The 14,897-nt window shown below is 45.6% G+C and overlaps 1 protein-coding gene across 4 annotated transcripts in view; it reads left to right on the top strand.

Moving 5' to 3' along the window:
• LOC119436447 (GTPase-activating Rap/Ran-GAP domain-like protein 3) overlaps positions 1–14,897 on the top strand; it is a 444,125-nt gene that overhangs the window by 342,965 nt on the left and 86,263 nt on the right. For all 4 annotated transcript variants that reach the window (XM_037703297.2, XM_037703295.2, XM_049657852.1 and 1 more), the window contains one exon: positions 469–550. In XM_037703297.2, coding sequence (XP_037559225.1) covers positions 469–550 — 82 coding nt within the window. The remainder of the gene's footprint in view (positions 1–468; positions 551–14,897) is intronic.

The following is a 14,897-nucleotide window of genomic DNA, read 5'->3' as shown; positions in this document are numbered from 1 at the left end:
ATACTTTGCAAGAAACAGTTTCTGGGTTACAAACGTGCCCCTAAGTTCGTTACTTCTAGAAAAGTAAGGAGAGCGCGATGAGCCTGATCACGTCGAGACGCACAACCACTTGGGTACAAACATTCGTCTAGTGTGGTACACCGCAGGCCAAGGAGATGATGGTCCCTCACTAGTGACTATTGTCACACACACGAACCACCAAAGGAAGCACGTTGTGTTGTTGGGTAGTAGCAATTGTTCTTGCATGTCAGAAGCATGCGCCTTTGTGCATCGCCTGACTCAGCTCTGTACGGGTTGCATTTGTTCCCTTGAGTTCATTATTTTGAACGAATAAAAAAAGATAGACAGTACTAGATGGCAGATTGCTGTACAGCCACGGCATGGGGGGAGGGGGAGGGGAGAAAATTATCCTGTCTCTTACTTTTCTCTCGCTAACCGCCTGATGCCACTTTCTTTTCTGCCCTGCAGCTGTTCGGCTCACCGAGCACGCCCGTCCTGGAGAATCCAGAGTACCAAACTCGCTGGTACTTCAAGTACTTTCTTGGCAAACGTAAGTATTTGTTCGGCTTCTGTGACACTGCGTTAATTGTTTGATTTATGGACCAGCCCTTCCAGATCCTGTCTAAATTGCTGTCAGCACGTGACAAAATCATTAAATCGTGCTTGAAAAATAAAATTTGCCCTTCGCGTGAGCAAAGTGTGCATGTGCTATACCCTGGCGGCGAAAGCTGGAAACGCTTTAGCAGGCGTCCGTGACTCATGGAGCAAACGACGTGCGAGGCACAGGAAGGCGACAACGTCCTCGACCAGGACTAGATCTTACTGTCACTGCATGTGCCGATCATCGCTTTTTTTCTTTCTTTATTTTATTTATTTATTTCATATTGTTTTAGACAAAAGTTTGTCTGGGGTAACAAGGCATGGACCCACGTCAGGCAGAACTCTTCTACCTGACGTGGGTCCTGTCATCCGCACATTGCTCAAAACATAGGCGACATTACAGGAACAGGAAACATAAGGTAATAATCGACACACAGCGAGTACATAATAAAATGAGTTATACAAAAGGAAAAGTAAACAAAAGGAGACATGGTACAATTTGTAAATAAAGTGCACAGATAGCTCGAAGTAAAACAATTATATCAAACAAAGAAAACATTATACAATCCCTATAAACACGCAGATAACGAAAAAATGAAAGGAACTGAGACTTAATGTACAAAAAATTTTATAAAATATTGACAAAGCAGTATATTTCGACAATCTGTTATTCTGAACATGATAATAAGATACAATTTCATTACCTTTTTGAAACAAATAGGCGATTTGCATGTTTTCATAATATCAAGCGTGCTTGAATTTTGGTATTAAAACTTGGGATTAAATACCAAAGTTGTTTATTACCATATTTTGGCCGGCAGTGAGGAGTGATAAAATATTGTTACGAGGCATTGCGTATGAGCCTGCCATTAAAGGAACGCTGTGCTACGCGAAGAGGAAGAAGACGGGACATGCTTCGTGAGATGCTGTCAGTCATTCTCTGATAGCAGCAGCCTGTATATATTGTCTCTCCAGTGTACTTGTGAATCCCCGTGACAATATTTGTGTCAAAGATTATATTGAAGGTTACAAGAGGGGTTTGTTTCAAAGAAACTAGACTCATTTTTAACTATTTCTGCCCGTATATACGTAGCGAGCCTTAGATGAAATAGTTGATTAACTTTTAATATATTTGTGCTTTAAGAAGAACTCAGCTGTATGAGCGGCCTAGGTTCTCCATGCAATGAATAGCTCTTTTGTGAAGAATAATTATTCTGTTCACGTTAGCTTTAATTGTAGTACCCCGTATCAGCAAACAATAGTGTAAATGTGACTGAATTAGTGTGCTGTACAAGCCAAGGTTCAACCACATTGGAACTAAAAGTCTAATTTTAAACAGCGTACCTATGGACCTAGAGAGTGTAGAGTGAATTTCACTTACATGTGGTGACCATCTTAAATTTTCGTCCCAAAAAGAACACCAAGGAACTTAACAACTGACGCACGCTCACTCGTGGAGCTATTGCAGTTAATCTAATATTAAAGTCATCGGGTTTATTTTTGAGCTTAAAGACAACATATTTGGTTTTAGTAACGTTTAATTGTAGTTGATTCAGCGACAGCCAAATTACAAGCTCATTTAGCCAAATATTCGCCGTTGTTCCCATTTCACGTAGCTGGTACCCTAAAAATAACACATTTGTATCGTCAGCACACACAACCGTATCAGGAGTAAGGGGTACATTCACAATAGCATCAACTTATATAATAAAAATAGTGGACCTAACATAGACCCTTGAGGGACGCCGTATGTTATTTGCTTCATACAAGGGCAGAAACCATTCTGACACGTATAATCTCATCTACCGGAGGAGTAACTACTAATCAAGTTTAAGGCAACACCGCGGATTCCGTAGGAGGAGGGAGAACAATATGTGAAAGGCACAGAGGTTAACCAGATTAAGCGTCCCGTTGGATTTCGTAAAAGGCGGTAGAACTGCGAGAAGTGTACGAGTAGCCGAGCTATTTTCTACCCAAATCTCTCACAGAAACCCCTTTAGAACAATAGAGAATAAACATGCCGATTATTATTATTATTATTATTATTATTATTATTATTATTATTATTATTATTATTATTATTATTATTATTATTATTATTATTATTATTATTATTATTATTATTATTATTTATTTGAAAACATATATATACACTGAGACAGGAAAGGGACAGCGAGGAGCAAGGCTGGCAACCGCCACCGGAAGGGGCACAACGCCTGCCTACTCTTCGGAAAGGAGGAGACAGAAACATAGAAATGGAAGATAAGAAGGGGAGGAAAGAAAGAGCTAGATGACAAATCTCAAAGAATAAATCAGAACACACACAGTCCAGGGCACACACAGTAGGGCCGGTTACTGCAGGTCATGCTACTAAAGAATATTAAGAATAGAAGAAATAGTGTCTGATGTCTTGACATTTGAAAACAGAAATAAGCTGCAAACGTGAACCTAAGTTAATTACTTCAAGAAACGTAATGGAGAGCGCGATGAGCTTGATTGCGTCGAGACGCACAACCACTGGGATACAAGTATTCGTCGTGTGTCGTACGCTGCAGGCCAAGGAGATCATAGTCCGTCACTAGCGACGTGCGCTGTTTAATGAAAGCGGGACACTCCTATATCCATCGCTGAAGTGTCTCGCAGCCACCGCAAGACGCTAGCGCCTCGGAACAAATCACGCGTCTCGTAATGGCTTTCCGTTACGATGCTGTCCGCGAATCATCGCCAGAAGCGCTGCGAGATTGTCAAGCGACATGCAGCATGAAAATAGACACGCATGAAATGTACTTCGCGTCAATCGTATACATCGAGCGGAACCGAGTACGCAATACGGCAGCTGTGCCAGCATGTTGTGTTCGGAGTTCTAGCGGAAGACAATCAACGTTAGGTCGTGAGGCTCCGTTAAATAAGCTACAGACGTGTGACACTTAAAAATTTGTAAGACTCATTCAATCCGGGCATGACAAAGGGCTGAAAACTGCAAAATGTTGTTCGGTGGCTCAAATAAAACCAGAAGCATAGTCGAACGCAAGTATATATCAGGGCCCAATCTGTTGTCTTCGCCCACACAGAATCTCGGATTTCCACTGGATGGCTGCTGCTTACCGTGACTAGCATTCATATATGTTTCTCCGAATCAAATATGTAAATTCAGGTGAATTGGGGGCACATAAACGCATACAGGTGAATGGCGCCGTCGATATCATATTTTCAAAAATAATATGTACCACTTCATTGCTTAGCCGTCAGAAATGCGCAGTTATCTGCCCTCGTCCCACGGTCACGTCCTGCAGAAAGGCGCACATGCCAAACTAGGTCGTAGCCTTGCCACATCCCAAATGGGCGAGCGTCCAATCGGTGAGCGGTGCCACTGCAGCGCAATACAAGAGACGAATTTTCATTGGCATCTGAACCTATAAGGATATGCATCGATGTTTTTTTTTTTTTTTTGAAGACGAGATCTTCTTCGTGGGATCTGGGCATCTGGCCACTTTCATCTCGTCAAGTTAGACGATTTGAGGCCGTCTAGTGCACGTATAGGACAACAAAAAAGGCGTCAAATTGCAGCTTCGAACAAACAAGACGTACCAACTTAGCGTATAGCTATGTACGGAGTAGTGATAACGCTTAATCATCGCACATATATACCGACATAAAACCCGGATGCACTCGTTCAAACTGCGCGCGCCGTTCAAACTGACACTGTGGCATTACTCAACGAAAAATATGGACCGATTCCGGAGATATTGCAGCCTAAAAATGTGGCCCGATCCCGAAGACAGTGCCAGTCTGAGCAAAAAAAAAAAAAAAACACCAGGTAGACTAATGCGGCCAAGAAGACCTTGTTTTTCTTCGATGTCCACCGCTGTTGACTCCGTTTTTTCTGATATATGCTCTGTATCGTTCTACTTTCTATCGGCCAACTTTTTTCCATTACCACTTCACCGTAGTGATACGATAGTGAAAAGTGAAAAGGCATTTCACTTTAGTGAAAGATGCTTACGAATCTTTCTTTTCATGTTGAAGTCGTGCCTTGCATGCTGTACATAATTTAAACAGATTATTTTGGCATCTGACACACAGTGCAAGCTCACGCCTTGTGAGAGTTTGTGTCCTGTTAAAATATGGAGCTTCACAGAATCAGCCACTTAACCATAACTAGTAAAATAAGTACGCATACTGCGAGAGCAGGTCACTGTGAGGAATGCAAGCAGACAGGGCTGCCTTAGAAAGGCTGACAGTAAAGAGCGGCGGCCCTGCGAAAAAGCGATTCACGGCCTTCCTGGCCGACGTCACGGCGCGCAATCAAACGCAACAGCAACGGCGCTTTGCTCGCTTGGCTGCCGAACCTTCTGCGTGCCGACACTCTCACCCTTGTGCTATCATTCGGTATGACGTGGCTAATGTCTCGGAGGCAAAGCAAACGTCCCACGTATGTTGTCGTTTTTTTTTTTCCGGCCGCTATCCCGGTGCCTAAACCATTACATCCCATGAAGTCTCCCTCTCTCTCCTTGCTTTCCCGAAGAAAGACAGCATTCCCTGCGTCGCCTCTTCCCACCGGACGCTTGTCGGCTGCTGTGGTGCCGCAAGCTTCCCCGACGCCGCACCACGGGAAGCCGCATGGGGAAAGCCGCAGACTCGCGCATGCCGCCGTAGATTCTTGCTTTTATCTTTCTGCCGACGAAGACGACGATGCCCGAATAAGTATGACTTCCTTTTCTTCGGCAGCACCGCATTCACTTCTGGCTGTCGTTTCCCCGGGCATTGTCGGCGCAGTTTGTTCTTCGGCACGCTCATTGAGCGCAGCATTCACGGCATTGCGCCGTGTTCTCTCAGAATTCTTGGGCGCTCCATGTTCCTCTTGCGCACGTACTTGCCCCTCTCTCTGCCGCGCCCACCATCTGCTGTCAGGATCGGCACTCCTGGAAGACATAACCGTCAACACATGCGTGCTTTAGTGAACAGCTCGCTCCTCGCACGGCTTTTCAGACGAAAAAAAAAAGAAGAAAGAAAAAACGCACTCACAGACACACGACGATGGAGTCGCTGAGGTAACAGGTCACGTTCCCCTATACTGTTACTGGCGCACTATTGAACCGAACTTTATTTTCAGCACGGTGTCGTGCTTCTTTTCTTCGTCGCTTCTTCTTTTCGGTCTTTCACAAGTACTCTCATCTTGACGCGTCTCGCACATTAACCTGTCTTCGTTCTGCTCTTCGTTCTGGGACACGCAAAAAAAAAAAAAACTCTGAACAATAAAAACACTCTGCAACCCACATTATCGAAATTCAGAGGTTTCTCTGGCATTAGTGTACTGCAAGAAGAAAAAAAATGTGTATAAAGTATTCATTACTTGACAAGTGTCGTCTTGATCAGCGACTACGAAATAGAGGAAGGAAGCGGTTAGTGAACTGCACAAACTTTCATGGCTTTTCTCATTGAAGGAAATGTTACTGACAAGATGATTTGGCGGAGGAGGCGGAGGAGGGGGGGGGGGGGGAGCTCTCATGGACGAAGCTTCTCGCATTAGTCCGTGGACAGGTCGAGCGCAGCCCATTACAACGCCTAGTGGCGGCCATACCAAGAGCTCCGGGGCAGCTGTGACAATGGTAGGGTGGCCTAACAATAGTGAAGCAAGCCGCATTTTTCATGTTGCTGTGCTGCCCTCTGCCGCACGCCGCTAAAACGTTTTGTAAGGGTGCCGGGGCTTTCACCACGGCTATGTCAGCTGGTATACCGCCCAAAGTAAACGGGAATTGCGTCACGAGCGCCAGTTTCTCCCCTGGTGCTTGGTAGGCCATGCTTTTGAGAAAAGAAATAAGCCTGCCGGTATGAAAAAGATTTTCCTGATGTGCGAGGGGGAGACGGCCATCCCGCTTGTCTGCAATGCGCTCGTCGAGTGCGCGATTTTCTTGGCAGATGCAAGAGTAACCTAGCACGAGTTCCGTTTGGTGCTACAGTCTGCATTATTCAAACAGCTGTGATTTGCCGTCTTTTTTTTTGTAATGACTATTTTCTTTTGCGTGTGTGGTTCTTGTATTGAATAAACGCCAGCAGCGCATCTGTGTGTGCTAAAATTTTATCCTATTTCGTTATGATACGTGAGCCAGCATGCCATAGGGCGTGTCTACTGTGTTTCGGCAGGGCAATAACAGGCAGTGAAATGTGCTTTATTTTGTCATTTTATTAGCAACGTTTGTACAGCAAGACATACAATACACAAAGAATATTGCAAACCTGAGTATCTCGCATCTACAATACAAACTGCACATTTTATAGGCGGATATACATAAAGCTTACAATTTTTGAATAGCAAAAGTAAGGCTTATTGCTTTACATGAGACAATCCTACCTACGGAAATTGTTTGTCGCAACAGTTATCTGTGATTAGTCATGCAAAAAAAATTATCATTAAGCGAGACCTGTTGAAAGGCTGAAGACAGCAGATTTCGCATACCCACACACAGACGAGGTGGAGTTGTCCGTGCTGGAGCTGTGGTCTGGAAAACAAGTAACAAGTTTTATGCTTACACACAACGCAATTGCAAGAACACAATTCAGCACTCTTTCCACGAAAAAGTGCTTTCAATTCATGTACATCAACTCTTATATTTTGTTGTGGGACTTATGCTAAAAATATGGCGCAAAAATTTAACAATCCAAGTTCTTATTTTAACTGCTACTATATTGAAGTAACAGGTGTGGTAATGCTGCTTTCTCAACAGCTGTCTGAAAACACTGATCAATTTCTCACAGCCAAATTATCTTGATCCCTGAATTTATTATTCACTTGTCAATAAGGCACTGACGGATTAGTTTGCTCAACATTTTTGTATACTCCTTGTCTATTCCTAGTTCTGCAGAATGCCTATTACTGGAAGACGATCTTCTAAATGTTGTAAGCCACTGGTCAACGGTCTATGAGCATTTCCTACTCTAGAAGAACTTGATATGCACCGGGGGATCAATACTTCACGGGAACACCGAAGCGCGTGGCTCGCTAAGCGCCGACGTGAGCACCTTCGTACGCATTGGGCGCCAGCGCGACTTGACACGAAGGTAAATTCGCTCGTTCTGAACAAAATCTGCTCGTCTGCTTAGTTCTCAGTTAACAACAGCGAATATCGCACATCGTAGATGAATATTCGATAAAGAAGAACAAACAAGCAGGCGTTTTCTTTTCTTTTAATTTTTGCGACACAACATTTCGCTGCGTAACGTAAATGCACCTGGCGCCGTAGCATAAAACGCGATAAAAACAGCGCTTGCAGTGCTTTCTGCATTAGCGCAGCGCTCCTTCAATTGGTATCCGCACCTTGTGAAGCTCTAGGCGACTTGCAATTTCTAACCAAGAACAGGCAAGCACAATGTTCTCTAACTTAACCCCCTTGTTCGTGCAGCAAGCATTCAAGCATCTTCAGCAAAGATGAATTATCAGTTTTTTTTTTATTATTATTCCATAACGCGAACAGCAGTCGCCGAGATATAACGAAACGCAATTTCCGTCAGTGCGTCACAAAGCACTCACTCGTCTGAGTAGCTGCTGTCGATAGGTCGATAGGTAGCTTCTAAGTATTTACACACCACAGCGAAATTTAGCGCCTATTGAATACCCTTCCTTTCGTCTTATAGCCATTTCGATAAGGTTAGCTGCTATTCGCTACATAGCTGCATAAAAAGCGTGCTTACCTTTAATTCTCTCGGAAGCGGGAAAAAGGGGCCCTGCTGTCCTTTCCCGTGTTGGCCCACCATAGCCGCGCATAGCGTCTTGTGGCCTTTCTTCTGTTATTCATATATCGCTGGAGCACTGGCCGATTCAGAAACAATACGTTGCAGCGCACAGTAGAAGGCAAAGGCGCGCACGTGTGCAGAGGTGCAGAGAGCGGAGGAGCAGACGAACGGAAAGGCAGCCGAAGCGTAGAGCCGAAGTATAGAGTGTTTTAGACAATCTAGTACACTCTAGCCGAAGCATGGCCGAAGCGATAAGAGAGAAAGCGCCGCCCGTTGGCGCAACAAGTGAAGCGACTAAATTGCGACAAAGTGTAGAGGCGGAGCTTAGTCTTGACGTCACCGGAAGATCAAAGCTCGGAGCCGTGGCGACGGCGATGTCACTCTCGTTGACTATGTGGCGAGTACATGCAGCCTTGACATGGGACGACCAAAGGAGATCCGGACACCCGAAGCCTAGTAAAACCTGGAAGAAGCTATAGGTCGATCACCAGCTCCGCTGTTTACTCCAGCCTCGCACCACTAGTGCAAGCTGCCTACATTTTTTAATATTTTTTTTTTCATATTTAGCGGGCTTTTTTCGGAGCCCGGGAAACCAACACAGCAATAACGCCATGAAAACAAATTTATTAGGCGTCTAAGGCAAATTAGTTTTGGGGGGTTTTACGTTCCAAAACCACGATATGATTATGAGGCACGCCGTACTGGGGGGCTCCGTATTAATTTCTACTACCTGGGGTTCTTTAACGTGCGCCCAATGCACGGTACACGGGCGTTCTGGCATTTCGACCCCATCGAAATGCGGCCACTGCGGCCGGATTTGATCTCGTACCCTCGGGCTCAAAGCCACGACGCCACCACGATGGCCGGCACAGTGGGTTATGAAGGACGCCGCAGTGAACGGCTCTGGGTTTGCGTTTGGACCACCTGGGGTACTTTAACTTGCACCTAGAGTACCGTATACATGCGTTTATGCATTCCGTGATTGAACCTGCGACCTCGTGCTCAGCAGCGCAACGCCCTATTCGCTGAGCTACCGCGGCGGGCTGTAACAATGTCAATGAAGACAGATCGAATAGTAATAACACGCAAAAAAAAGTAAGAAAGCCTACACACAAGCGCGCACAACGCACACACACATGCACGCACGCACATACACGGAATAGTTCGTCCTGCCATGCCTGGCCTGCACGTTCCTATCAACGTCATTGCAGTTGCTACGGCAAAACACCGCTCGTTTCGCGTCATGTTCCTGAAACTTCTCCGTAGTTCGTCTCATGGCGCCTTGACAGGCTGGTATATACTTTATTGCTACACGTACTGGCGCTTAAAGGGACTGTGGGAGCCGCGCGGGGATCAAAATCGACGCGCGCTAGCGTTCGCAGCGTGCAGATGTGAGCAGCAGTGGTTCCGCAGGCTGCTCACATAAAGGAGACGAAAAAAAAAATCAGGAGCAAGAGCTTCGCGTTGAGTGAGCCCCGAGCTTCGAGGCACGCTCCATTCGTCGGGGAAACAGCCCCCGAGGCGCGGCGGCTCCCAGGGCGGGTCGCCGCCGTCTCCTCGGGGCTGTTCACGTCGACCGACGGCTGACGTAGCCGGTCACGTACCGGGATGAGACAGGCGTGCCAAAGTGTTGCCGTCGTACTGCTGAGTCCGACAGGAATCCGCACTCGTCGGTCCACGTTCCACAGAGATGTCACGTCTTCCCAGTGGAGACGGAGCATGCGTCGCCTTTTATGGTCGCGTTTCTGTTCCTGCGTTTGCGACATGCGACTCATGCAGTGTTGTTGTCGAGGTCGCTATTCAGGTAGATTGATTTGACTGGTGGAATTGGAAATGCACACACAGTGCTCGTTCGTTTGTCTCTTCTCGGGTCCATTACATAAATTAGTGTTAATTGTGAAGTTTAAAAGCGGTGGAGAAACCTCGGTCGCACACATTTATTTTGCTTCCCGTGTTCACTAAGTGGGACAAAGTATAACTTCAACAGAAAATGCCGCTATGTGAGCAGTGTAAAACCGATTACTCTCTCTGTATGCCCGGTACTTTGTGTATCCAAGAGGATGTAATTCTTTTTTCTCTCTCTCTCTCTCTCTCTGTTTTGGTTAGACCTGCGCTGGAACGCTATGAACAGGTTAAATGGGGGCGACCTGCCTCCCCCCTATCTCGTATGTAACGTGGTCGACCCATTGTTGAAATTCGTCCACGGCCTCCCCTGACCTCTCTTAGATTCGCAAAGCGGGGTGCGTCCGTCGCCCTCCTCTCGAAGTAATCATATTTTTTATAGACCTCGACCTTGTCAAAGGGGCAGTAAGAACCTGAATAAATGGAGCACAGTCACTTGAAGCAACCTCTGCAGTCTCTGAGCACCTACTGTCCTATTTAGCGATCGACTCTTACCGCGACTGGTCACGTCCTATCGAATCCATCCAAGGGCACGTCTGGATTAACGACAGGTGCATATTCCCTTTGCCTGTTCTCATAAGAGTGACGAGTTCTGAAAGTTGGTACATCATGATGAAGTTGAAGATCAAATCAAATACGGAGCACAAAGGCAGATAAATCCAAATTAGTGTCTAGCAGTCAGCATTTATCGTTCGTTGCCTCCGAACGACAAGAAGAAAAAAGAAAAGCCGTTTTGATTGTGCTACTTGTTACGCACACCTTCGTAGAAATCCCTGTCCTCTTGCATCCCTCAAATTATGGTGTTGAACAAGTGACCAAAGCAAAAAGAGAAGGAAACATGCGTACATCAGTGATTCCTCCGGCCCTTAACTCCTTACTATCACGGCACTTTTCCCATGGCATGCTCAAACAGCCCAAACATTGTGGAAAACACCTGCAATCCTCCACTTCTACCACCAATTGCATGCAACTACGATGACACGACGATAACAGTAATGGAAACAATGGCACGATGATGGCACGAGGAAACACGCCGTGGTGTAACGGAATGGACGAACGAAGAAAATTCTTTTTTTTTAAACCACCAACTGCTCTAGCATTAAAATATCAAGCGCTCTTCAGTTTTTGCACTTATATGTAGATGTGATTAAAAACGTTTTTTTTTTTTTTTCCCTTGTGCTCTTTTTTTTTTTTTTTTGTCGACCTTGGGTTCGTGCATGTAGGAAACACTCGGTAGATGTTGAGCGAGAGTGTGTTTTGGGAAAGTCTCCGGATGTAGATTCTATTAGGACTAGGGGAGTTACCGATGAACCTTCCGATTAATGGATTAAAGCTTTACTCGCGATTAATGTTATTATTGCTATTAATGGGTTTAGATCACATGAGCAAAATTAGGCAACCGCCAGCGCCGAGGTCCCCACTCCGCTTGCTCAACGGCTGGAAGGGAACGATAGATTGAGCTACAGTGTTCCCAAGGCTCATCTCGGTCTCTCAGGACAAAATCCACCCACGCGCGCTGCACTTCGAACCAGCCGAGGGAGAATCCAGACTGCTGCAGCTAGCTGATAGCGCATGGGCGTTGAACAAGGGGCCAACGACGCGCTAGGAAGGGTCGCGTGTCTCACGATGCACTGAACGACGGTGGATAGCACCGCACCTGTCAAAGCGCTTTCGCGAAATGCAAATGCCCAAGTGCATACTTTGCAAATTAACAGGTAAATGTCCTTGCCTTGGCATGAATACATATCCAAGCCCTATTGCCTCACCATCAGTAAGCGGTTAGGCCGAACCTGCTCGTTTGCTAAAATTTCCCGTCCAGTAGTAAAAACTAAATCACGGGGTTTAACGTCTCGAAACTGCACGGTGGGCTTTGAGGGACGCCGTATATAGTGGAGGGCTCCGGATTAATTTTACCACCTGGCGTTCTTTAATATTCTCCCAAAGCACCGCACACGAGCGTTGTTGCATATGAAGTGTGCTCGGAGTTCGTTTTCTCAATAAAAAAAAAAGGAACCAAGGTTATGCACAGTATTTGACACATGCATGGAATGCCGTTGCCAAACGAATGTCTGGACATCCGAGGAGCTTGTAAAGAAGAAACTACTGCTTTCAGTTATGTGCGCAACTATTACAGTGATAGTAATGAAACAATTGAACAGTATGTCACCAAATGCATGTATAAGGTTGCTGTGTCCGTTGAAGGAAAGAAGTGTGATGCTATAGCACCGCTCATTGCTTTAAATGGTTACAAATATGATTAGACTGGTTAAATAATAAATTGAAACAAATTCGCACATAGGGTGCCTAAAAGCGAGTCACTCTTATGCATGACTGTAAATGATTGAGCAGAAGTTATCTGCCCCATGCGTTCATTCAGGAACTGGTGCCCCTGTGCAACAATGACAGCTATGCTGCTGCATTCGGAACAGCCCTTACGTGCATCGTTCTCTCACCCTCGATACTTCCACAAGTGTGGCCATCCTTTACATATTCGAAAGAAATTAATATTAGACAACTTCGTATAGAAAATTTTCGAATCGAATACCAACGACTATTCTATTTGTATTCAATATTTCGAACATTCGCACACCATGCAGGTGAAAGCTTTTTTTTAATTTAATTCTGGGGTTTTATGTGCCCAAACTACGATGTGATTAGGCGACACGCCATGGCGGGAGACTCCAGATTAATTTTGACCGCCTGGGATTCTTGAGGACATCTTGCAGCACGCAATGCAGGGCACCTGGGGTTTTTTCATGTCGCGGTCAGGTGAGGTGGGTCAGGTCAAAGTTTGACACATTACGCGGCTAGTATGCAAGGGTTGGAAATAAAGCGGTAGTCCCTTTCGCCTACACTTGGCGCCTGAAAGCACAAATTCTAAAACGTATAATTGTCCCTTCGATTACTTGTTACCGGTAAATATACAAGTATTGTTTTGTCAAAGAACTCCAGTAATATAATTTTTCCTGAATCTTATAAAGCTGCGTCTAGGTGTCCTCGTGAATAATTGGAAGCCGGAAAAGCTGTCCATCAGTCAGAACAAATATTTTCGTTGTAACTTTCAGCTTTTATCGCGTGATAGGTGTGATATCGCGTGATAGGATAGGATAAACCGACTTTCTTTTTTTTCAACTTTCAAGTTCATAACGTTGCGGTTGCCTCCCAAGCAGCGGTCTTCCAATCAGACCTCAGAAATGCGCGGCCCCTAACATCCTGCGCGTTCGGCTCCTCCTTGTGCAGTTTTGTAGAGTGGCAAAGAGGGCCAAAGCGAGAGGTCGATTCGTCGGTGCCGGTTTCCTAAGCTGCTGACATCGTTTGTCGATTCAAAGTACAGTACTGTGCTCTCCAGTCTCCGTCTGTCCATTTCCCTCTTCCTTTTGTTTTTTAAACAAATTGTTGTGCACATCAAGAAAGTTCGCGAACAACTTCACATGAGCTGTCAGGAATCTTGTTTGATGAAACTGGGTTTCTATGTCTTAAACTGCGAAACATGTCAACCATCGATTCATTTGTTCTTCGTGTTCCTTATTCTTATAGCTTTCTTGTTCCATTAGTGAAGGATTTTGGGTAGCCTAGTCATCGTTGTTCCTTTTGGCTGTTGCAAAACACCTTCTTCCTCTACTTTGTTAACTGCGACAGACGGGAAGTTGGGCCACTGAAGGGGCCGAATATTCCAAAATCGCAGCGAAAAAAAAGTAAACGGCGAGAAGAGAGAAAAAAGAAGGAGCTAGCAAAAATAATAAAACACCCTCGAAAGAAGTCCACGAAACACGAATAAAAACAGAGAGAAAGAAAAAGTTTAGAAACCTACAAAGACAACACAAGCATGAATGAGTCATAGGAAGAAAAGGAAAACAATAATGAAGAAACACGCGCACAAAGTACTGCTCACGCACACAAAAAACAAAATTGATCACGCCACTGTCCACGAGAAAATCCCATAGAGCTTTGAGAGCCAGTGTAAAGACAGAGCGAATTCAAGAGCGCGACCCGGGTAGCCCTCTCACTCCTAGAACGACGAGTCTTTCTGCGGGCCTCGGTGGCAGCTGCTGCTCCTTCTCTCTCGTGCCTCTTCTCTTTTCTTCCTCTCTCTTTTCATTTCCTCCGTCCTCACCGCGCGCTTTTCCGACGCCCGCATCATGGCTCAAGTGTAGACGTCGTCATCCTCTTCAACCCCAGCTAGCCTTTCTTTGCTGAGGCACTACCGGAGTGTAAGCATACCTTGCGCAGAGAAAGGATGTCCATTTAAAACTTTGAGACGACCACGAAGGACCTTTCGCCGCTGGTCATGTGGGCACTCAATGAGGCGGAAGATTCCGCGGTGCCACAGTGCGTGAATTGAGACGACGTCCTTTTTTCTTACAGGATGCGAGGTAAACAGTCAGGCATGTAGCGTATACCTCCGGGCGCAGGCGGCGTAGGAACTTGTCATATTGTGGGGCCCGTTCTGAGGTTTGCACACAAGCGAAGCGGATGGTCAATGCTATCCTTAAATGCTAGTCAAACCAATTCACCCGGCATAACTTGTATCGCGGGCCGTAAAAGTGGCCTTTCGCATGCGATGACGAGAAGGCAACAGGTGTCGGTGCGTCTAAACTCTGTGCGGTAGCAGCCCCTTTATCTGCTACGTCGTTACATAATGCACCAATATGGCTTGAAATTCA

The sequence above is a fragment of the Dermacentor silvarum genome, chromosome 1 (assembly GCF_013339745.2).
Source record: "Dermacentor silvarum isolate Dsil-2018 chromosome 1, BIME_Dsil_1.4, whole genome shotgun sequence".
Lineage (NCBI taxonomy): Eukaryota > Metazoa > Arthropoda > Arachnida > Ixodida > Ixodidae > Dermacentor > Dermacentor silvarum.
The sequence above is the reverse complement of the archived record's forward strand: the minus strand, read 5'-3'. Positions and strand labels throughout refer to the sequence as shown.